At 39.4% G+C, this 24,633-nt stretch overlaps 1 protein-coding gene across 2 annotated transcripts in view; it reads right to left on the reverse strand.

Annotated features, from left to right (window-relative positions):
- ntn2 (netrin 2) overlaps positions 1-24,633 on the reverse strand; it is a 75,486-nt gene that overhangs the window by 16,235 nt on the left and 34,618 nt on the right. For both annotated transcript variants that reach the window (XM_041815785.1, XM_041815784.1), the window contains exons 3-4: positions 11,173-11,361; positions 1,026-1,175 (exon numbers count right to left, since the gene is read on the reverse strand). In XM_041815785.1, the coding sequence (XP_041671719.1) occupies positions 1,026-1,175; positions 11,173-11,361 (339 nt within the window). The remainder of the gene's footprint in view (positions 1-1,025; positions 1,176-11,172; positions 11,362-24,633) is intronic.

The following is a 24,633-nucleotide window of genomic DNA, read 5'->3' on the forward strand; positions in this document are numbered from 1 at the left end:
TTTCAAATTCACTGATTTACAAAAAAACCCTGAAAAAATAGTAAAGCACATTATTATTTCTTTATTAATATGTCAAATTATAGTTATTTACTTGCATTCCTGAACAGAAAAATGAGTTTCAGTGGTTGAAAGTTATGCTTGATTAATTTCTGACTTCTCAGAGAAGCCCAGTGAGTCAGCTCAAATTTGGGTATAAAAAGGTGAATTCAGTTTGAAATTCCTCGTTCCTGTTTAAAATGGTAAAACATCGAGAGCTCACTTAAAATGAAAGAGTCCACATTAAAGCACTTCATGATGCTGGACGGTCTCTGAGACAAATATGACAGGTGGTCTAATAAATTTGTTAAGCACTGTATGTCAATGTGATATTTCAGGGTTTTTTAAAATAAATTTGCAAAAATGTCTTACATTTTATTTTCACTTTGTCATGATGGGGTACCAAATGTAGAAGAATAAGAGAGAAAATGAATTTGTAGCATCAGTTTACAATATAAACAAACTGAGAAAATGGAAGGGGGTCTGAATACTTTCTGAGTTCACTATAAATGAAAAATGCCGTACATTTTCTCTCATATTCTCTCAATCGATCTATTTTAGATGGTGGAGGTGGTGGACTGAGTGATGCTGTGTTTTTCACTAGTGACATTAGATCCCAGGCTACCATCACTCGCCCTGAAAAAGCAGACATCCTTATCTTTCTGTACAAGAACAGCTGACTTTGTACAGAAGAAAGATGTAATTTAACAGAGCAGCTATTTATCTTCCTTAATGAACAGAGCCTCGTAATAAAATGTGTGTTATTGACACAGACAGCCTGTGCAGGTTTACTTTTTTTCAACATAGAAATTGATAAAGGAATCTATAAAGAATAAGATTGATAGAGAAAGGATAACAGCATTGGTATCAATTCAATCTTATCAATTCCCATCCCTATTCACTGTTAGGATTACCAAGCAGCAGGAGATAGTGTGAGATATCAGTTGCATATTAAATGACTTGTAGTTGCATATTTGTAAATCACTCACTGATGCAGGGGGCCACAGGTGAGCGGCTCTGCTGGTAGCCCTTGGCACAGCGGTTGCAGGTGATTCCGGTGACACCGTCCTTGCAGGGGCACTGGCCTGTGGTCTGGTTGCACGTCTTGCCGGCGGCTCCCACAGGGTGGCAGTCACAGGCTGGCGTGGGGGACGGAGACAGGTGTGAAGAGGAAGAAGAAAATGTTCAATATGACTGTCACACCAAAACTTGTTGCCAAAATTGCACTCAAGACACTGCCTTATTCTTTTGATATGGCAGTCTCTGCCAGGTATTTGATATTACTGCCATCTCTGCTTTATGCTGGCAGACAGATACAAATTAGGACTGAAAGCTTGTTTTCCTGTCTGCTTCTGTGTTGGGAACACAGGAAGAAGAAATCTGTTCTCTATTATCTGTTCGTGGGAAAGACAAAGAGACATTTTGGGATGGGAGATGATTTTTCTAATCTCATCTGACAAGGAAAATGACAGAAAAAAAGTTGGAGGGGCTACAGGAACATCATGGATGATCAATTCAAGCACCTTGTGCCCTCTTCTCGACTTTCTTGAACTTTCCAAAACACAGTTCGCCTGCCTGGTCCCACACGCTCTGCTGTTTCTTTACTTCCTGAAAGTTTGATCCATGCTCTTAAAGTGCTAGCATTCAGAAGAAATACTCCAGCCACCTAACTTTGGCAACTCTTTTCTGGTCACAGGGATTTTATTCAGTCCCTTTTTTTCTATTTAAAGAGCTGTTAAATACAAGAGCTGGCATGGAGGAGCAGAGCCTTCAAAGAGAATTTTGAAAGATGTTATTAGGAGAGAGTGAAGAAACATATCGGAGAGTGAGAAACGGAAGAGAAGCATGGATAGCAAAAGGAAGAGTGAGACACAGTGCTTTGGTAAACAGAGCCTCCGCTATGCTCACCAAGATAAACAACAGTGAATAAACCAACCTGCGGCTTCTCTGTCCCCACTATAAAAACAGAAATTTGCTCTGTAAGTAATAAACACTTACTTAACATTTTACAGCAGTCCAACCAAACAAACACATAAGTGACATATAAAAACAACTTTAAGACATTCTTATCCTCTTTTTCAGTGTTACTGATCCCATGTCATGTTTTTACATCAGTTAAAGCAACATAAACGACAGACTAGAACTTTTTTACTCGCATGCCATCCAAAAACTTGAACAATGAAATGCACATTGACCATCCTGCCTTTTTTCTCGTTCCCAATGTGAAAAACAGGCAAAGACTTGAGCAAAATTTCAAAAGTGAACTTGACTGTAACACGATAGCTTTAATTGTCCAAGATTATCAAGAAAAGACAAGAAAGGCCAAAATTACACTTTGGGGGAAAAACCCTGTAACCCAGCAGTTTGTTGCAGGTCCTGCCAGAGAAAGGCAGCTGCTAACATGCCACGGTTCCTTCCAGCCACTTGACGGAACTGTGAATGTGTTTATTTGCACCGGACATTTTTTAGCTCTTACAACAGAGGGGAGACTGAGGACCCTACCACCTGTTGACTGGGCAGAGGGAGGCTTTAAATGGCTGAAACTGACCCAGGAGTGATCGTGTGTGCGTCTGGCGGCAGGGTGGGAAGGGGGGGATTAACTGCAGCTCAGATCTTCAGAAACACGTTCGCCTTTTCCGGCAAGGCCAACCGCTCCACAGGTGTGAAAGTGACTGCGCTGTGTTTGAAGCTGAGACGTAAATCTGATGCTTCAGTATCCGTGCAAAATCCCCAACATTTGAGTCACGCAATCCCAACCAGGAAACCTTAGCTTTAAGGATACTTTGCAAGACTTTCAAGCTAACCTACATAAAAAAGACATCTGCTTATGGCAGGGTAAGAAGCAGGACTACAATGATAGGGGTTTGTTTTCACAAAAAGGACCTCTGGACGGTTGCTCCATCAACGCGTTCTACATCAGTCTCAGCCAGATGATGGGAATGTACTAGATACATTCAAAGTTACATTTAGTTGACATAATCAGCCCTGTGACTTTAACTCCAAATCTATCTGTTATATTTTATCCATTTATCCATTGAAGCTCACCGTGTTGAGCTCAAACTGCAGCTGACACATCACACATCTCATATGTCTGAGCCATTAACCAACCAAATATTAATGCAAACATAGCAGGATGATGTGTTTCTGCTAGTAGCAAAATTATGACTTATGATCAGCCTTGCGTATTTGAGCATTCTTCCACATAATGCCAGTGTAACTGTGGTTGCAGTATCACCTGTAGCTCGTTACATGCAGGGATACACTGCCTCTTCATGTGTAACGCTTAGTTGCCTGAGTGCTAATGGTGATCTCAGACGGTATTTTTATCTAGATTAATCATAAAAACAAGTAAACTAGAATTTTTTTACTCTCAAACAGTGAAGAAGTAGCAGCATGACATGCTGCTGATCACGTGACTTACATATTTTGTCTAATGTTACTATTGCGCATGTGCATTTTAAATTTGTAGTAGCAAGATGCTATGTCACCCCAATTCAAAAAAGAGTTAAATTGCAAAGTTTAAATGTAAATTAAAACAGGATGCAATGATTTGCAAATATTATAAACCCATATTTTATTCACGATAAAATGTTAACATATCAGATGTTTAAACTGGGAAATTTTACCATTTCATGAGAAATATGGGCTCATTTTGAATTTGATGGCAGCAACACATCTCAAAAATGAAGGTTAACAAGAGCCCAGAAAAGTATGTGGTTCTAGTGAAAAAAAAATCAGATCTTCAGGCCCTCAGGCGGCACTACATTAACAACAGGTATGATTCTGGACTGGAAATCACTGCACTGGCTCAGGAACACTTCCAGGAATCATCTCATCATCTGTCCACACAATTGGCTGTGCCATCCACAAATGCAAGTAAAAGCTGTATCATCAAAGAAAAAGCCGTATGTGAACACAATCTAGACATGCCACCATCTTCTCCAGGCCAAAACTCATTTAAAATGGACTGAGGCAAAATGGAAAACTGTTCTGTGGTCAGATGAAACAAAATTTGAAAATTTGGGAGGGGAAACACAGATGGAACCGCAGTTCAAAAGCCTGCATCTCTGATGGTATGGGGTTGCGTTAGTGCCTATGGCGTGGGAAGCTTACACATCTGGAAAGGCACTATCAATACTGAAAAGTATATAGAGATTTTAGAGCCACATATGCATCCAGAAGTCTCTTTCAGGGAGCCCTTGCATATTTAAACAGACAATGCTAAACCGCATATCGCGTCTATCACAACAGCAGGGCTTCACATGAGAATCTGGGTGCTACACTGGCCTGCCTGCAGTCCAGACCTTTTACCAATAGAAAATATGTGGCACACCATAAAATTTAAAATCCAGAAGATCCAGGACTGCTGAGCAAGAATCCTACATCAGACAAGAATGGGACAACATTCCTCTTCATAACTCCAGTAACTTGTCTCCTCACTTCCCAGACGTTGACAGACTGTTGTTAAAAGAAAAGGGGACGCGACACAATGCCATGGCCCTGTGCTGTGCTGCAGCCATCAAATTCAAAATGAGCTGATATTTTTCATGAAATGGTAAAAGGTCTCAGTTTCAACATCAGACATGTTGTTTATGTTCTATTGTGAATAAAAATGGGTTTATGAGATTTGCAAATCATTACATTCTGTTTTAATTTACATTTTACACAGCGCCCGCCCCAACTTTTTTGGAATTGGGGTTGTATCATTCAGCCAACAGTCAAAATTGAGAAGAATCTATTTGACCCTGGCTGACCACAGGATGACAGCATCTGCAAGGCTTGCATGTCTCATAAAAACTTGATTTGATGTTGTTGAGGTTTATTTCTCATAGATGGATGAGTCTCAAGCATATGGAAGATAAGCCCTGTTACTTAATATGTCTGATACAAGTCTGGAGTTGGTCTGTCATGCCTGCAGAGACATGTGGCCACTGTTTCCCAGCTAACCACTGAACAGCACCAGCTATCAACCCAATCTCTTCAGTAAGAACAAGACTTAGTTACTTAGGATGTTCTCAGTTCCTTTTCTAACCATCACAGGCAGTTAAGAAATTAGAGTTGACTGCCAGTGTTGATGTTGTTCAGAAAACAACCAGCAACTTCCAGATCTGGAAGACGTGTGAGCTGCTGGATGGAGACGGGGGTGGTGGTGTCAATCTCCACCCCCAGCTTTCCTCCTTGAACTGCTTTTCTGAAGTTTTATGTGCAGGGGCTCGAGCCGGTTAAGAAGTAGTAAAAACGTCCTCAGAAGTTGATGACTTTTCAAGCTTTTACGCCTTCAGACTTGACAGGCACTGTGTTGGGATTTGTAGTCCTTTGACAGGCGTTTGTTCATTTAAACTGATTTGTGTTCTTTGCATGTGTGAGTGTACAAATGGTTTTAAGTGCCTTCAAGGACTTTTCTGTGTCATTGGTTGGAAAAAAAGGTTTGCAAAATTCACATAAATGTTCTGCACTAAAACCTGAAGATGGCATGGGGGAAGCTAAACTGTCTCCACAATTTAGAACTGACTTCATGACGTTAGTCTCGTGCGTGCATTTATATCTGAAATTTCTTTGGTTTGATACAATTGTCTGTGCTGGACCAACATATGAGAATACTTTATTTATGTAAGCTGTTAAACACAGGGTTTGTTTCTTTAAGATACTTTTTTTAAACAATACTGTTTTTTGCTGTTGTCTAGAGATATCCTCCTTGCAGTAATATATGAGGACATTACATTTTGGCTTTCCTACAACATAAATTCTGCTGTTAGATTTTTTTTTTTTTAAATAATTGCTGGTAATTTCAGTAGCAACTGAAATAATTTGGATTGGTGTGAGGAGAATTTGCTTTAAATTTCCAAGATTTTTTCCCAAAATATTTTAGGGATTAGATGGAATTTTTGGTGAATTTATGTGTAAATCTTTGGGAACTTAATTGGAAAATTGGATTGGAATTTGCTTTGAAATTATGGGGAATTTTAATGGAATTTTGGGGAAGTTTTCATTTAAATCTTCAGGCCTTTTATCAGAAAGCTGGAATTTTTGAGGAACATCTGAGGAAATGTTGGAATACTTCTATGGGATTTCAATAAAAACAGATCTTTTTATTTGAATTTACTGAAGGATCAAGTCTTGTGATATTTAATTTAATAGGGGAGAGTGGGCTGCGCAAGGTCAAGCGAAGTCCGACCCTTGACCTGGGACTGATCTCTCTTTGGACCTTCGTGCCCTGGTGGCTGGTGAAGCACACTTTCTGGACTCAAAATACATAAAACTGGAAGGTCATTTGTTTTTGTTTTTTTCAAATGAAGTCATGCTGATGTATTTTCTTTGTCCATTCCAAATAAAAGATACAATTTAAAAAAATTTAAGAAAAGAATTTACTGAAGGATAGCCCCTTGAGATGCAGCATCTCGTTTTCAAGGGGGTCCCATGGGCCTGATGGCATAGAACTGTTCTCTAGAAATTTGAATGGGTTTAACACATTATTGAGAAAAACAAAACGTATGATTCAACCCTCATTTTTAAATATTACTGAATAAAATTGCTCTGCAAATCAGTTTGAGCATCTGCTTTCTTTATGAGTATTCGCTGACAGCAAATCTCCTGTTTCGTTGTTTCAGTAGGATATTTCCGCCAATTTGGTTTGTTTTGGCCGGCTTTGCATCACATGGACTATGGCCGCATTTTTCATGTCTTTTATCAATGTTCCTTGTGGTCAGTGGTTGACAGCTGTACAGCTTGGATTCACATATCAAAAAACTTTTATTTGAAGAGCTTGTTTTCTTCTGCCAGGTCCTGTTTCTTCTATTATGCTGTCATTTTTAGACTATTGACACTGAAAAGATCTATTTTAGTGGCTGGGCATTTAAACCAAAGAGCTGGAGATTCACTTTGGGATGTTAGCACTGCATGTGTTTTGTATGAGGTGTTACAGCTCCTCATATACCTCTCAGATTGTGACCAGACACATCATCATAAGGCCAGGTCTTATTGGAAACAGACATGGCCTATTTGTCCTCTCAGCCATCCTCATTCCTGTCTCGCCTGTAGAAAACACCTGTATTTTATTGTTGTAACTTCATTTCAGACATGATGCTCAACCCACAGCTATACCACACCTGTGACCTCTATCCTGACCCTGACACATGGAGATAAAACACAGAGGAGATCAAACTCACTGGAAAAAAAAAAGAGAAAGACAAAGGTTTAGAGGCTTGGAGTCAAGTCATGAGGAGAGAAACCAGAAGTTGAGGAGAAAGAGGAGATGGTGGTTATAAACAATCACAGAGATGGATGAGTTGGAGAAGAAAAACAGTGAGCAAAGGCAGAGGCAGAGGAGAATGACGGCTCCTGGACGGCTGTGGAATTGCTCTGATCAATCACAGAGCCAGCGGCTCAGCGGAGGCTTTTCGGACGTTAACTTTCATTTCCGTCACATCTGGGGCCTTTTGTGTGGGAGGGAGATAAACTGTTTACCACCTGATCTGTAGGCTTTGATAAGGACAAATTGCGGTGTCAGGGCCATGTGTGTGTGAGGGAGAGCATCACACACTCAGATATTGCAGGAAATGGAAGATGAGGGAGCAGTTTGCACAAGAGGACACACATCTCAGAACGGATCTGGAGCCTAGATTGAGGGAGATATCGCTCTGTCAGTAACGGGTCAAGTGACTCAACTTTTGAGGTATGTGTCCAAGTCACTGTGGAGTGTCTGCTCTTATATGATGAATTGTTTAACTTCTCTGCGCAACTAATATCATGCCGTTTCTAACCCCCTGGTGCTCTGTTACAACTTGGGTCGGCTGCAGAAGGAAAACTGAGCGGAGGCCAGTGGGAGATTCTCACCATGAAGTTTCAACCAAAAGATTTTAACGGCTGTCAGCCCTGGCAACTCACAGCGAGACTCTTTTTCATGTTCTGGATGGGATTCTTTACCTTCACTGGGAGCAACAAACCAACTACAAGAAGAAACTACCTCCCTGCTTTGGACTAGGACATCATCCTGAGCAGACAGTCTGTCTGTTACTGTGATGGACAGGGTCAAAAAATTCTGTTTTGTTTTCATTATTAATCAGAAATAGTCTACGTCTATCAACGGGTAAGTGTTCTCAGCAAACATTTTTTGATCAGTCTTGTCTGGGTTGTTAGAATTTATTTGAGGCTGATGGATTGGACAGAATCCACGTCTGTCATCAGGCAAATCCAACCAGTGGGATGGACCAATCAGTGTAATTTGAGTAGAATGATGCAGTAGCTTTTGGCGGGTTTTAGTTCTACTGCAAGCTGGTAAACAGTGGCGTCCATTGAAGCAGTTAGCTCTGGTGTACGTTAGCAACTGGCTGCCAATCTCTCATTATACAGTTTACTCCCTGTGGCTGTGCATTCTTATTTCTGTTGCTCTGATTGGCCCGTAATGAATGTAACAGACAGAACATATATCCAGTAATCCTCTGAGATTTGTTTTAATCTGCCCTTCCCAAACACAGACTGTGAGCTCATATGGATGTGATATAAACCCTATGCAGTTTATCTGTTGTGTCAGGTTAACCTTTGCTAGCTTGTTCGTAAAACTACTCCGCTGCAGTAATGTGTGTTTGCTAGCGATTAAGTAATAGTTCAAATTGGCAAAGGCAGCTAATGTTAGCATTTGCTAATGCTAAATACTTTCTCTGCGCACATGAAATGTTTTTCTGCTCTTGGATTTCTTTGACGAACAGGTAGAAGCCATGTAACTACAGAGAAAACTGTATGCACGGAGAAAAAGTTTTGGGAGCGCACACTGAAAGTTTTGCCCAAGCTTGGAGAAAGTTTTGAGCATGAACTGATAAAGTTTCATACGTGCACAAGGAGAAAAATCAGACAGAAACAGTATCACAAGCAGACATTTGTAGACATTTTGAGCACAAATGGAGAAAACCTTTTGAGCACAAAAGCATTTTTAATAAAAAGTTTGAGTCATACTCTCAAAACATTAAAATATGCTCTTGAGTTTTGCAACGAATGACTCCATATGGTGGGTACTTTATTTCCTGCTTGGAAAAGGCTCTTAATTTTACAGTAACTTAACCTTCTGAGCCCTAAGCTGTTTTTAAGCCATTTTGTCACGCCTGGACTTATTTTCTTATTTATTTTTTTATTTTCTAAAAGCTTGTAAAACAACAACCCTGGGCAGTCAAGCTCTTAAAATCATTTTTCAGGACAACCGATGCGTTAAGAATATGTGTGCTGCAGTAATGTCACCAGAATTTTTAAAAGTTATGGGACTATAAAGGCAAAATAAAAACTAAACAGAAATAAAAATGTGTGTCACGTGTGACACATAGTAAGCAATAAAGACTTTTTTGCACAAACATGAAAAAATAACCATTTTTTGACAAATTAATCTTCAAAATATTTACATAATTACAAATTAAGTCCTTGCGCTTTTTATTGTTGGCTCTATTTTAGCCATTATTTAAAGCTCCTGTCTGAAAAGACACAGAGAGCGACATCACAGGCTCTCTTTCTCTCTTCCTCTCCATTATGAGCTATTCGGGCTGTCTTCTTCATGATTTAAGTTTTAAGACGTGCAGTTTGTCTTGGGGCTAAGGGCTATGCTCGCGTGGATAGCATCACTGGAATGTCAAAATGGTGACCCCTAAGAGGATAAAAAGAGTAAGAGGCTCTGATTTATGGTTCAATAGTTATTTAAGTTTCATTAAACTGTGTAACTTCTTTTTATGTAAAACAAAGCCAGTGTCAGGGTTAACTGTGGCAACACATACAGACTAGTGAAATATGAAATGCTTAATGTCATCTGAATCATATGTTGTAGAGGAATGATAAGTAAACCTGTTTCAATGTGAGGCAACACAGGAGAATGTAGATTATTTTTACACAATATTTTAATAAATAACTGCCCGAACTTTTCTACTCCCAGAGCACTCAATAAACGTAATAATCAGAAAACACGGAAGGCCAAAATCGTGACTGCAGTTAATACTCAACTAATTGTGCGGGCTTACTTTTGCTTAATGCGAGTGTACTTTTATTAATAACAGGAAATTGTCACAAACATCTGATACAGTTATCACCTGAGTCAGTAAAATTTTGGAGGTTAACTTTTTGAACTTGGGTGAAAAGACAGAAAAACCCTGCTGTTGTAGTCACTTGGCTTTAAAAAAGTTTAAGGAGGAAAAGCCATGAATGTGCGCTAAATCTGTGTACAGTGGTGCGCTGTCAAACAATCACTTCCTCCATACATTTCTCCCCTGCTAAAAAAAAAAAAATCAGTTAGGCAAAGGGAAATGGTAAACTGTCCAGTACACAGCTGAGCAAATGTTTGCTGAGTGTCTTATAGTGGCAGTGTGAACATTACTGTAAAGTTGTGCAGGGTGTTCCTCCATTTTAAGTGCCAGACAGAATGGTATAGTGGATTGCCCTCATTATTCTAATCTGTGAAAGACTTTCGATTTTTCCGTCATCATTTAAAAAAAATTCTGCCAGAAATGTCAGCTGAGGTTGACTTGACCTCTCATCCTGAGCAAGAGTAAATAAAACTAACAGTGGTTTTTCATTCAGACTAGCAAGAGAGAATAAATGCCTGCAGGATAATATCAGACTGAAAAATACTCACTGCAAATGTGAAATAATAAAGAGTTGAAATATATTTTTCCATGAGAAATGCCTTGGACAAGTGATAATATAATGTGGTGTGCGGTAAAGGGAAATATTCAGTGGAATGGCCAAAACCCTTTGGGCATTGTATCAATTCATTACTCTCTTCTATGGTAGGGCATGTTTTATATTGAAAGTAACCATGACCGTGCATGTTTCCAATCATAACTTATTACTCAGAAAAAAAAAAAAAAAACAACTTTCAGAAATGACATAATTACTCAAGTATTAGTTGAGGTAGAGATTCTCAATTAGCTTTTGTTTGAAATTTCATAAACATTAGGGGGAAATGAGATGTCAAACTCATCTAAAAGTCATAATCCATGACATTTTGATACAAACAAATGCTAATATTGCTACTCTGTATACTTTTTACCATCCACTTTAATTAGTAGAAACAGGATTCTACTACAATGCTAGAAAAATGACTACCTTTGTATGAAACAACAGTTAGATGAATGGTGCTCTCTCTACCTTTGCAGGCATACCTACCTTTGCAAGCTCTTCTGTGAGTGATGGGTCTGGCCATGTCTCTGTAAAAGCCCTCCTTGCAGTAGTGGCAGTGGCGCCCTGCGGTGTTGTGGCGGCAGTTCATGCACACTCCTCCGCTCTTCCTCCCTGACAGCTTATACAACTCCATGTTGAATCGACAGCGGCGGGCGTGGAGGTTGCAGTTGCACGCTGCAAAGGGAAGTGGAAAGTTAACAATGTCAGGTTTGTGATTGCATTAGTAATGCAAAAGTTTACAATATCTTCACAGTATTTATCCTTTTAGAGTTTCAGTGTAAGCTAGCTGGGATGAAATGTTCACATGGAGTGTGCATTGCACTAAGACATATGCTCACTTCCATGTAAAGCCCAGGGAGCAGGAGGAGAGTTTTCCAGTAAGGCAGCAGTGAGTGGTTTATAATCTACGCTGCGGCTCTGTGCTTGGCTGCTATTCCAGAACTCATCAATCAAAAGTGATATTTGCAGAGCTCATTTTCTCCATTTCATAATTAATGAATTCAGCTTCTCTCAGCCCCATTAGTTATTAATCACTGGAAAGAGGGACGTTAATTTCATGAATCACTGATGAGTAAAGACTCCTAAGATCTATTAAAAGCGAGAGCAATTCATATAAAGGAATGGGCTCGGGCTAGCTGTCTTCTAAATGAGGCGAGCTGCGATATATGGGACATGTGAAGTGAGGTTATATCTCCTCACAGACTCTCCCAGCTCCACTTCAAATCCAGCTGAGTCCTTAATGTCTCCTCCCCTCACAAGTCTTTCCATTGATTCCTTCTATTAGACCACATTCACCAACTCTGACATTTTCATAAACTCTGTCCACTCTCTACATGTGGGGTTTGCATTTGAGAAGCTTAATAAGAAGGCTGCCCTTCATGTTTGTGTAAGATTGAGCTTGATCCAGACCCTCTGCTGGTTAAATCAGAGTCAGACCCTGGACCTGAAGACTTGGCCGTAGCTTCAAAGACAACTTCTGCAAGGCTTAGCTCAAGTCCAGAGTTATCCGTGGATAAATTAGAAAGTGGTAAACAACAGCAGAGCTGTTGACCAAAAACATCAACAGTTATGGCAAAGTAGGATTATTAAGGGATCACAATAGAAGATGATATTAATTAACTTGAATCCAGTGGGAGTGTGTTTGAAAAATACACTAACAATGGATGTTTACAACTGTGGAAGATGCAGAATAAAAAGAGACAGAAAGGCTAAGGGGCATGTGACTTATGTGTGCGTGCAGTACAGTGATCGATGAGTAGGAAGCTGACAATGCTGAAAGAGATGTTTATATTCTAACGACAAGTGGAACATTTCTGTCTTCTCTGTCTCAGACACATTTTCAGAGAGTGAGAGAGCAAAAGTTTAAGTAGCCCACATAGAAGGATCTGCTTATCAGAAGGATGGATAGCTATGGAAAGCCTTCAGACTTTTTCACTTATGGATTTTAGCTCAAGCTCCTTTTTAATTTATCACAATAGCATTTATTTGGAAAAAAAAAGCTGCTCTGCAAATTAGTTTTGACTGATCGTTGTCCGTACAGTTCTAGAATTTGTAGTGCCAATAAACCATGCAATCCATGATGGTTGTTAAACACCTGAATTTTTAACTTTGATTAAAGTGAAAATCGAACAATATTGTTTTTTTGATACCAGGGAAACAAAATATTAGTAATAAAAAGTCCAAGGCACACAATATTTGGAAATTCCTTGTTTTCAAATAAACATAAAATGCAGCCAAACTCCTACAAACTGTTTGAATAAACAAATGCATTGGCACATGCCAGTACAGAAAATAGCAGCAAAGTATTGGTGCAGTTTAAGACAATACTCCGTCTCTTTCTCTAGCTACAGTTTTGGGATAAAATAAGATTATCTGAAGTTGTTATGCAGTCCTTGTCTTTTTTTGAGAGATGCATGCTTTACACATAAAAAATAATAAAACCCACAGTCCATGTATCTTGGGACACACCTCGTCATGGAAATAGTTTTACATCTTAAAAATCAGTTTTCCAGGTGAAGGAAATGTTTTGAAAAGTCAAATCCTGATAGTGGGTTAACTCTCACTCAAAAGCCTGCCTAACTTCAAAGATTAAAAAGTTAATGCCCTTTAATGTAGATCAAAATCCTGTAACATAAGATGACAGCTTCTGTCATTACACCACTATGTGAGTGGTTACATTGTATTTCTTGCTTTCTAAAATGTGAGATTTCTACATTTATGCAAAAAGTATGAAATATTAATTTTTCAAGTTGAATAAGTTTACAGAAGTAAACACAACTTCAGGACAAAAATACAAAAATAATACAGAAATGAAGTGCTTGGTACCCAAAACTTTCTCAGAGGAGGATTCCTAAATCCCTCAGATCCGTTTTTATTTTCAACAGCTTTATTTTAAACCATGTAAATGAACACATTGGTTGTTTTGTTTTATGAATGTGATTTTAAATGGTGCATGTTTATTTTTTGTATAATGGAGGCTTAAATGTGAAGATTGTTTTCTTTCAGTCATACAAATATTACAGATATTAATTTCCTGAGGAGCAAAAGTTTTATTATGGACCAACTCAAATCTTCACCCATGGGTCCTGGGGAGTAAATACTTTAAAACCTGTCTGCATAAACTGTTATAATAATATGAATTAGAGGTGAACAATATTAGAAAAATGGCATTGATTTATGTTTTTTTTTCTTTAATACACACTTTACTAGTAGGGGTTGACCGATATAGGTTTTTCAGGGCCGATTCCTATTATTAGTAGTTCATGAGACTGACATCCTGTATTTGGGACTGATATGTATTTATTATGACATGCAAAATGTATTTAATTTGGCAAAAGTACAATTGCATGATCAAATAGGAACATAAACAATTTAGCCTTGGCTCTATCAGCATGAGAAATGGCACAGAGCAACACAGTAGCAGCTGGAAAACAGGAAGTGATGCTGCCCACTGTGTCAGTGCACCCAGGCTTAAAGGTCACATATTTTACCCTTTTAAGACAAGTTTATTTTGGTCTCAGAGGTCCCCAAAACATGCCTGGGAAGTTTGTTGCTGAAAAAACTGTAGTATTAGATATTTGCATGTCTAAAAATAACCCTCTATTTCAGCCCTGCTCAGATTGAGCTGTTTCTGTCTGTGGCTTTAAATGTTAAGGAGCTGTCTGACTCCGCCCCTGACTACATTCCTCTCAGGAAATTGGTGTGGCTCTCCTGGGTCAGGAGAGGAGGGCAGAACTTTCTTCCAAGTGGGGAGGGCCAACTGAACCTGGGGGCGGTGCTACCTCCCCACATGACATCATGAGGGGAAAATCTGAAAACGGCTTGTTTCAGCACACATTTTCTGAAAGGTGGAGAAAGAGAGAGGGGGAGGGAATTAATTCTTCTGCCAGGGGCACATATTTTTGTTAGAAAAGCCTGAAAAGTGTATTTTGCATAATATGACCTTTAAGGATGTTCGGTTTGACTATGGAAAGTGAAAATAAAGCCAGAGTGGAAGAAAAACTTTGCGGTGTAACTTTGCACACTTTTTACAAATGAGCTTTATTGAATATTGATATAATAAAATGATGATACTGATAATCAGCAAAATGCCAAATATCGGCATCGATAATTGGCCAGGCCGATCATCTGTCAACCATTATGTCAAAAGATGCACAATATTGGATTTTTGCCACTATTTACATATTAATTTTTGCTGATACTAATATGGTTATTTAAGTTTAGGTCAGATCAGAAACTTCAGTCCTAAAAATGCAATTTAAAGTTTGAGGATGAACAAACTGACAATTTTTAGTCCTTCAAACAATCTTTAAAGTGTAAGGAATGATGATTAATAAAGAAAAAATACTTTCGCTGACGTAGGTCTGTTGGTCCAGCCTAAAACTGTTTAAGCTAAATTCTGCTGATACCCATATCATGCTGATAAAATCGTAGATCCTTACAGATTTCAAAATAGAAAAATACAGGATGTAATCCCAATAAAATGCATTGAGTTTCTATAAGCATAAATATGGAAAATTAACGTTTGATTCATGCTGTCATGCTTAATGATTACAGACTTTTAGTCACTTTATGTTGAGCCTACACTATATTAAAGTGATGACCTAATACTAGTTTAAATATTGTAATGGTTTAACTCTTGAAGGTGCACATGCTGAGTGAGAAAACAGTTGTCATCTATTATAAATAAATTCAGACTTTTTGGATATAGTAGCACATATTTTGATAACAGTACAACAGCAATTTATTGTTCAGCTCTGCTATTGATGATTTTGATTGTGAAGATTAGATCATTTTAAAACATTGTACTGAAAAGTATCAAAGTTTCAAACAAAATTGTAACCCTACATTTTTGCTATGCGGGGTTTAAAATTATGTGTGGGATTTTGTGAATTATGTGTGGGACTGTTCTTTTGGAAAGTGTAATCCCTTCCTTCAGATTTCCATGAAACCAGCAGACTTCTAAGCTGACACGGCAGATGAATTAGTTTCACAAATCCATCTGGGAAAGCTTCAATAGGAAACGTTTGGGAAAAGGCAGAGGCTTTGAAAAAAACTCGGAGTGTGACTGGATGAACGTTCTGTCTGTCACATCTTTACGGGCCAATCAGAGCAACAAAACATGTGAACGGCCGCTATCGAGCCGCGCATGCGCAACTCCCGCAAAACATGGCAACTATAGACATGTAAGTACTTGACTTTTGACGTTTTTTTTTTTTTTAAGAAAACAACTCACTGCTGTTCTTTGTTCTTCTTTTAACTAAGAAATGTCATCAGGTTCTGATAAAATTGGCATTTTAGCAGCGCCCACGCTAATGTCTTCCACCATAATTGCATCAGCCTCTTGCTGCTGCCTGTGTATGTCACGACTCTGCCGCGCCTGAAAGTACTGCCCCTCGTCACTGATTGGTCCTGTCACTTTCTAAGCGGGCCCAAACCGTTCAGATGGCAGCTTTGCAAGATGGATTCGCCAGTGAAAAACAAGGAAACGGGTGTATCCATCTGCTTTGCAAGGTTACCAGACTTCAGGAAGTTGGTGTGTAGTCTGGGTCATAAATCCCTTATCATCCCAGTGTGTTACTTTCGTTTTTGAATCAGCAGATGCTACTTTAAGAGCTTGAGTTTTGATGTTTTCCACATTTCTGGCATATAAAACTAGCTGCTCTTATTTACCTGCATATGTTGTGAGTGTTTCTTACTGCAAAACTTCTTGTAGTGAGTTTGGAAAAATATCAAACTACAAAAGTATAACAGCGACACTTTAGTTATATTTCAACAAGACTTATCTTTATTTTGTAACCTTAAAATACTCTTAGATTAATTTAATACAAAGAAAGAATTCAGCATCATCAGCAGCTGATGTGCATTTCTGCAGCAGCCAAGGTCAGCTCTGCAGTTACACTGAGCTCAATGATGTGTATAGTGTTAGATGAGTGCCTAGCAGATTATCTTAAATGATTGTTAATGACACTGAAGGAGGATCACTTGAATACAAATGTGAAGTGCGAGCAGTGAACAACATGTGCGTCTACATCCACACTGAAAGGGAAGCCTGGCACCAGGTTGGGAAAGAGGCCCAGTTTTCCCTGGTCTCAGACCCTGGAAAAAGGGGGTAGCACATTCCCAGACTGTTTCCCAATTCCATCTGGTTATTATGCAGCCCGATTTGTTTGGAATTCTTCAGTTAATGAAAATATTGTTTCATGTATGGATTTACATTGAGGCAGTGTGTTTTTGTGGAGACAATGTTTGAATTTTTGCTGAAGGTGAATGTTGACAATGAAGAATTGTCCAAAGGAGAAGTGGAAGCAGTGTTGAGATGGCATGGAAACACTGGAGGAATCTTGCAAATTGAATAAGCTATAAACCCTTTATCTTAAATGACAAAATTGCGCACAATTGATGACACATTGTGCGAACAATTGCTTCTTTCTCTATGCTTGTGTTCCTCTCTCCTATCTTGAGTGTGAGCGTATGTGGACAAGAAATCGGCATGTCCAACTTCGTTGAAAGGGGAATGTGACAAAGAACACATCAGCTCCAGTAAGCGGCTGGTGTAGCCGGGCTGTGAGGGTGGGAAGCTGTGATAATGATCAAGCGTCTCAAACACACACACAGCTGTGAGCACTTGTGTCTATTAACACCTTGTAGCAGAACATGAAAGTGATGGATCGCATTTTCTCCTTTTCTGAAGTACCAACCCTCTCATGGCATCTTCTCCACTTACAGCTGTGCAACAAGATCAGCCGACAAAGTTTGGAGTTCAAGAGAATATGTTTGAGTGTGGAAAATTCAAAGAAAGCAGCAGAATTTAACCTTGGAATGATTGAACATGTGGGAACTGGAAATAGCTTTCAAGACAGCCAGGCTTTTTGTGACAGAGAATTACCATTAGGAAATTGTGAAGTAAATGACTTAGTTAAAGGAATACAAATCAAAATGAATGGAAATGAATACAAAGATGGATCTACAACCTCAAATCCAAATAAGTTGGGGTGTTGTGTAAAATGTAAATAAAAGTAGAATGCACTGATTTGCAAATCTCATAAACACATTTTATTCACATATAACACAACAACATATCAGATGTTGGTAATGAGACGCTTTAACATTTTATGAAAAATTTGAGTTTAATTTGGAATTTGATGGCAGCGACACATCTCAAAAACAAGGGACACGGGCAATAATAGACTGGAAATACTAAGAAAAAACAGCTGGAAGAGCATTTTGCAACTAATGAGGTAAATTGGCAAAAGGTCAGTAAAATAAGTAGGTATAAAAGAAGTATTTTAGAGTGTCAGAGTCTCTTCAAAGAACTGCATCTAAAAATAGAGGAACAGAATTAGACAAATGTCAAATGTTCCTCAACCGAAAGCCAGTAAGACTTTGAATATCCCACAATCTACAGTACATGATATCATCAAAAGATTTAAAGAATCTAGAGAAATGTCAGTACACAACGAACAAAACTGAAGGAAGATATTGGCCCTCAGGCCGCACTGCATTTAGAACGGGCATGATTCTGTACTGGAAATCACTGCATGGGCTAAGGAACACTTCCAGAAGTCAATGTCTGTCAACGTAGTTGCCATCCCCCATTGCAAGTTAAGGCATGATCATGCAAAGAAGAAGCTGTATGTGAAATCCAGGAATTCTGCTGTTTTCTCTGGGCCTAAGCTCATTTAAAATGGACTGAGGCAAAATGAAAAACTGTTCTATGGTCACATGAATCAAAATTTGAAATTCTTTTGCTACTATCAACTTTAAAATGTGTAAATAATATTGATGAAATGTTAAAATATCTCAGTTTCAAAATCTGATATGTTGTTTATTTTCTGTTGTCAATAATATATTGGTTTATTAGATTTGCAAAACATGGCATTCTGTTTGTATTGAAACTTACACAGCGCCCTAAAGTTTGTGGAATCACATTGTGCTATTTTAGTACAAAAAGTAATGCATTGCTTGGGTGATCAAGAAGCATCTTCTTGAGCAAGGATGAAAACGGATATCTGGAGCCAAATGAACTGAGACAAAATGGAAAACTGTTCTGTGGTCAGATTAATCAAAATGTTTTATTCTTTTTGGAAACCACAGACCTTTCTCCAACAGAAAAAAATTGGAACATCATAAAACAAAAAGTCCAGCAAAGAAGACCCAGGACTGTTGAGCAGCTAGAGTCCTATATCATACAAGAATGGGACAACATTACTCTCCCAAAACTCAAGCAACTCGTCTCCTCACTTCCTAGACGTTTGCAGACTATTGTTAAGATTTGCAAATCAGTGCAGTCTATTAAATTACAGTTTCTAGTGCACAAGTTTCTATGTGCATCTGTTTGTGAGTTTTCTGTGTCATACATGTTACGTGCAGCTAACTTCAGCTCCAAGCTGCAGCTGCCCTAAGATCCAGGAATGTTTATGGGTTTGTTTTGAAGTGCTTGCGAACACACTTACAACCTGCAAACCCCCTCACTGCTGCAGCAGTCCCCCCGCCCCTTCCCCACACACCCACCCACCCAAATTAGGCTCAGCGGGGATAACTGAACACTGTTGAAGGCCATTTTTCAATTCATTAACACATCAAAGCCTCACTAGCGCACAGCAAAAACACTCACTTATTCTTATCTGTTGGAGGAAATAAACTGGAGTTCTGTGGGTGGTGGGAAGGAGCGGTGATCCTCGAATGAGCATGCCTGCTTTATGGATCAGTTTGCCAATCATCATGTGTAAATCTGGTCCTTGGTGTTGTGGAAATCACACAACCAAAGGCTATATGCTTGAATGAAGAGATGGAGAAAGAAGAGTTAGAAAAGAGGGTTGTGCCATGGATGCAGCCAAATGCACATATAACTTAATATCTACTTGTGAATGATTGTCGAATACCTTTCTTTGCACATACTTTTTAATACTTCTTTGGGTAGAGGAAAACTTTGAGAGTATTTAAGGTGAGGTAGATCACTTTCATAACAGGTGCATCAACAAGTAAATGTACTCTGAACAGGCTCACACCAGCCTGTCAAGTGTGCAATGACAAATTGGCTCGTAAAGACGGCACTCGACAAATAAAATGCAAGTGTGTTTGTGGAGTGCACCTCCTCTGTTCCCCTCCATATGTCAGGGATAAATCTAACCTCATTTTTCCTTCAGCTCGACCAAAGCCAAGCCGGTAAGCACAGCCAATTGATTTTGGATGCCTGTGCTAAACCCAAATCCCATGGCTAAAATTGGTCCTTGAAATTTGGAGTGCTGCTCTCCCACCACCACCACCACCACCTCTTCCCTCTTGGCCCAGGCCTGGGCCCAGACCTGCTGGAACCCCTCCCCCTTGGGTGCCCTCCCTGCTTGGCCAAGCAGACTCTGCTATATGGGCTCCTGCCATCATGTGTCTGTATGTTTGGGCTAAGTTCCGCCTGGCTGCTCTAGCCACCTGCTCAGGGCACCGGGGGTAACACCCGGTTAATTAGCTCCTCATTAGAGCCAAGGCAGTGTATGCAGTGTGGACAACACACATACACACATAAATGTGAGCAACCACAGCTTCAAGAGGAAGTTTTCACTCAAAAATCACTAATAAGTAACAAAAGTGGGACTGTAAAAGGTTTAATAATTGGTGTGTTGTCTCTGAAGTTTTGTAGACAATAGATAAAGACTGAAATGAGCTGAGAGCAATCAACAAATGGAAATCTGTACTATAATCCTGCAGTGTGCTACATGTAGAAGAACACTATGGTGCTACAAGTTACCACCTTTTTGCAACTACAGATGCACTAATCTGATACTGAAAGCCTATTTCAATCAAATAACTAGATGGGGTATCAGTGACAATGGGCCTATCTATGCAATTCAGTTAGACACAATTCTGTGCCTATGGCGAGCACATTAACATAGTAAAGCACTTTCATTAATCTGCTAGTAGGCCTGTTGGGAGTCAGCATAGCATTGAAGGAGCTAACAGTAGAGGCTGCACAGTTTGGATGTATTTCAATCTTGTTATGCTGACAACTTCCACAACTTTTGTAGGGATGCATGCAGTTAAACGGTTAAATCCATTTTTTTTTTTAATTAGCTAGCGCAAGATTTACGAGGTGGTAAAACTAATTACCTATTCTTTTTAATAAACAAGGGTTTGAAATCCTAGTCTGTAATGCTCTTTTGAGCTGTAATAAACCTCACACCACTAGAGGCTGCTGTAACTTCAGTTGTTGGCCGCTGCTTTCCTTTCAAAGCTTTCTCTCGGCACTTCATGGCACGTAAATATAAGAAACTTAGCACTTAGCATGTAGGAGAAACAGTGCAGTATGACAGTTTCATTCTAAGTAGTAAATGGAAATAAAGCGGTATGTAGACTGTGGAGGGCTAAACTCACATAACACTACTCAACCTTAGTGAAAAGATATCAATGCATGATATTAATATGAAAAGAGGAACAAAAGGCTGGTAGAGCTAGCTGCTAATGTTAGCCATGCTGTACAGAATATAAAAGGCTCACAGCATACCCGCTGACACAATGACTCTGTGAGGAATTTAGCTGTTTTCTAAGTATTTTCTCCTTTTTAAACTAGTCAGTTAAACTCAATTTAAATGAACATTTAGCCAAATGCGGAAATAGATGCCTGGGAACATCCCTTGATGCACAAGGTTAGCCAGCTAAACAGACATCATATTAGCTTGCACAAGGTTTTCAAGTCAGTTAAACTAGTTATTTATCAGTTTTTATAAACAAGTGCCTAAAATCCCGGTTGATAAATGTGAAGCTTAGCATTTAGTGCTCATAGGAACAGCGCAGTGTGGCGGTATTTTGAACTAGAATAAAGATAATGTTGTGTGTTGGCTGTTGAGGGTTATACTCGTGTATAAATACTCAACTGAAGTGATGTGTACATTAAGCACAATATTAATCTGCAAAGACGAATAAAAGCTGACAGAGCTAATTGCTTACTTTAGCCACACTCTACCCAGCAAAGCAGCTTCACATCGTATCCCCACTGACAGACTGACCCTGTGATGAATTTGACCATTTTCTCCACTTTAAATGAGTCAGTTCAACCAATTTAAATGCATATTTAGCCAAATAGGGAGATAATCGCCTGAGAACATTTGCAAAATATTTGGAAAACTCATCTTTAGAGGGATTTTTAATTGTTTTTACTTGTTTTTACTTGCTTTACTTTGGGCTGATATCCTGTAAGTCTGTCAAGAGTTTCTGTCACATTTAGCCTTGGGATCAGATTAGAGTTTGTCCAATAGGTCCCTACTTCTGTCCAATAAATAATCTCGTATTGATTCAACAGCTAGATATACTAGATACCAGCATGAAATTGACCAGACCCATCAGATAAACTCTGACAACTGTTATCTGTTCATGCCACAAAATTTGGACACTGGCCAATGTTTATAAACAGGGTTAATGTGGGCAGATAAAGATATTCAACCGATAAATCAACGAATCTGTAGTTTTCCTACAGATTCATGTTTATAAGAGACTGGTCAGACAGGGTTTGCATGCTGCACAGTGCAGTGCTACAAGTGAACACTTCCAAAAATCACACCCCAGCTACTAGATTTCAATTGCCCTAAAGGAAATGCCTGATCATTTCTCTTAAACCCATGAGATTTTGAGAGGAAATGCTGGCAACTAGAAAAACGCCACCAACAACACAGGAGTGCACAACTTTGCACAGGCATTGCAGCTCTTAGTCAGCAAGATTGAACTGTCCCAGCAGATGCTGTGTTAACTGATTGTGGGGCAAATCACAATAAAAGTTTTAGTCAGTTTATATGTATTTGTGTAATTTTGGTTACAAAGTTTGGGAAACCCAATGCTGCCTTACACATAAATGAAACCCAACCTCATACTTAAAGTGGAAATTTTAGGTTTTTAATGTAACACTGGTATGGGATTGGTATTTTGTATTGGCAGATACGTAAAGCTTTATCAGATCAGTATCAAAATGTGAAAGTTGGATTCTTGCATCTTTGTACTGCAGCAAATCTACTTGAGCTCTACTTGCTCTTTTCCTCTCATCCAAACAGACATATCTTTCACTTCTAGCTCTGACACCATGTCTCAGCCCCCTCCTTCCCTCTCTTAAATGGTTTCTGCGGTTAGCCTCACATCGTGGGCTTAAGAGCTGGCTCTCGGGAGTCCTTTTGAACTAAGAGCCCCCTTAATTCTTCTCTCAGCCCACCCCAAACCTCCTCCCTTTCTTTCTCTCTCCTCTTACTTGCATGAGATATCTTCTGAAATACTCTCACTGCTTGCCTCTCTCTTTTTTTGCTTTTTGCTTGTTTCTTCTCTTGCCCCCCCCCCCCCCCCCCCCAGATGGCATCAGGCAGGGAAAGATTTTAACAAGATTAGGCTGGCCAGTTGCCAGTTTGGGGGGCCTGGTGTCAGTGGAGAGTTGAGTCCTTAGCTCTGTTCCTTCTCTCTGGTCCACTTCACTTCCCCACATCTAAACATTGTTATCTCTGTCCCGCCGTTGCCTTCACTCTCTGTCTCAGTTTGCTTTTTTTCCTCCACAGATGATATCCTGCCGTCCTGATCACAAGGGCAGAAGTAGACAACAGTTGTGCAATCAAATCATCGTGGTGAATCAGTGGAATCCAAGGTAGGAAAGAAAAAAAAAATTCTTTGCTTTAAGTCTGGGCACATAGAGCCATGCCTGTACTGGTGTGGAGAATGGAACCTACTGTACCTTCATCCTTCATGGTAATTTGACATGAGCTTGTATGGTGTTTTTCTCATCCTCTAACTACTTTAAGCACTCCTATACTGCATGCCACATTCACACACTGATGGCAGAGGCTGCTATGCAAAGTGCCTACTGATCCATTCATAAAAATCCCGTAATCACACAGCAGCATGTGATTTGAGGTCCAGTGTCCAATTCAGGAACACTTTGACTTGTGACTGCACCTCCGATCTTCCAGTTGAGACATAATTGACTGTGTCAGTGAGCCACAGCCCCTACCTCCTCCATGGTTTTAAGGTTTTTGTGACCCAGACTTGGAAGTAAATACTCAAAGAGCAAGAGACGGATGATTCAAACCTTATCAGAAAAACCAGAGGTCAAATGTAAAACTAAGGATAGAAATATAATCTATTTAAACCATTGGTTTAGTTCATTTGTCTGGTGGCAGCCCATCACACCTTGAATATGGACATTTGCCATCAGGAACTACTGCTACCATGGACTGAAAAATGTGGCTGTAAAAGTACAATTGTTGTCATTCTCCTCACCTTGTTAAAAGCTAGACCATTCAAGAACTGTTATTTTTAAAGAGTGACTAAACCCCAGAGTTTCAGCTGAGATTCATCTACCCTGGAATTTCAAGAAACGCCTTAAAAACATCATGGAAAGTGCTGGGAGGGTGGGGGATAAGACACACCCACTCCCTTCTTTCTACTGTCCCTTATTAGCCACAACATCATCACGCAACAGCATCAGTCCATGCTATTGTTCAGATTTGATTTTTAGCCATAATGTCATAACCATTTAAGGTAGATTGACCACAGCCTACCTCAGTGTGAAACGCTGATGTGATCATGTAGAAGAAAGTAGTTTGTATGTTAGCAGCCTTGTTTTAGGAAAACCATGGTTTATTCACAATCTTGGTCAACAGCAATACATTACCCAGAAACCTAGAGTGTCACAGTGATGACTGTGATTGGTTGATACTGCCTTTGCCTGTGAAACCTCCAGGAAAAAAAGGTTTAAATGGAAAACAGGAGATGTGTGATCATGTAGTGCACTGTTTCTCAACTGGTGGGTCAGCACCAAAAAAAAAAAAAAAAAGGGTAGCGGAGCTGTTTTCATTGTGCCACAAATCAATGCCTGGAAAAAAACTGTGGCAAAATATCTAGGATGTACAGAAGTTCATGACAGACATGTTTCCGTATATTTTATTTTGCTCTGCCATGCTAGTCGAGGAGTAAATTTTGGTT

The sequence above is a fragment of the Cheilinus undulatus genome, linkage group 20, assembly GCF_018320785.1.
Source record: "Cheilinus undulatus linkage group 20, ASM1832078v1, whole genome shotgun sequence".
Lineage (NCBI taxonomy): Eukaryota > Metazoa > Chordata > Actinopteri > Labriformes > Labridae > Cheilinus > Cheilinus undulatus.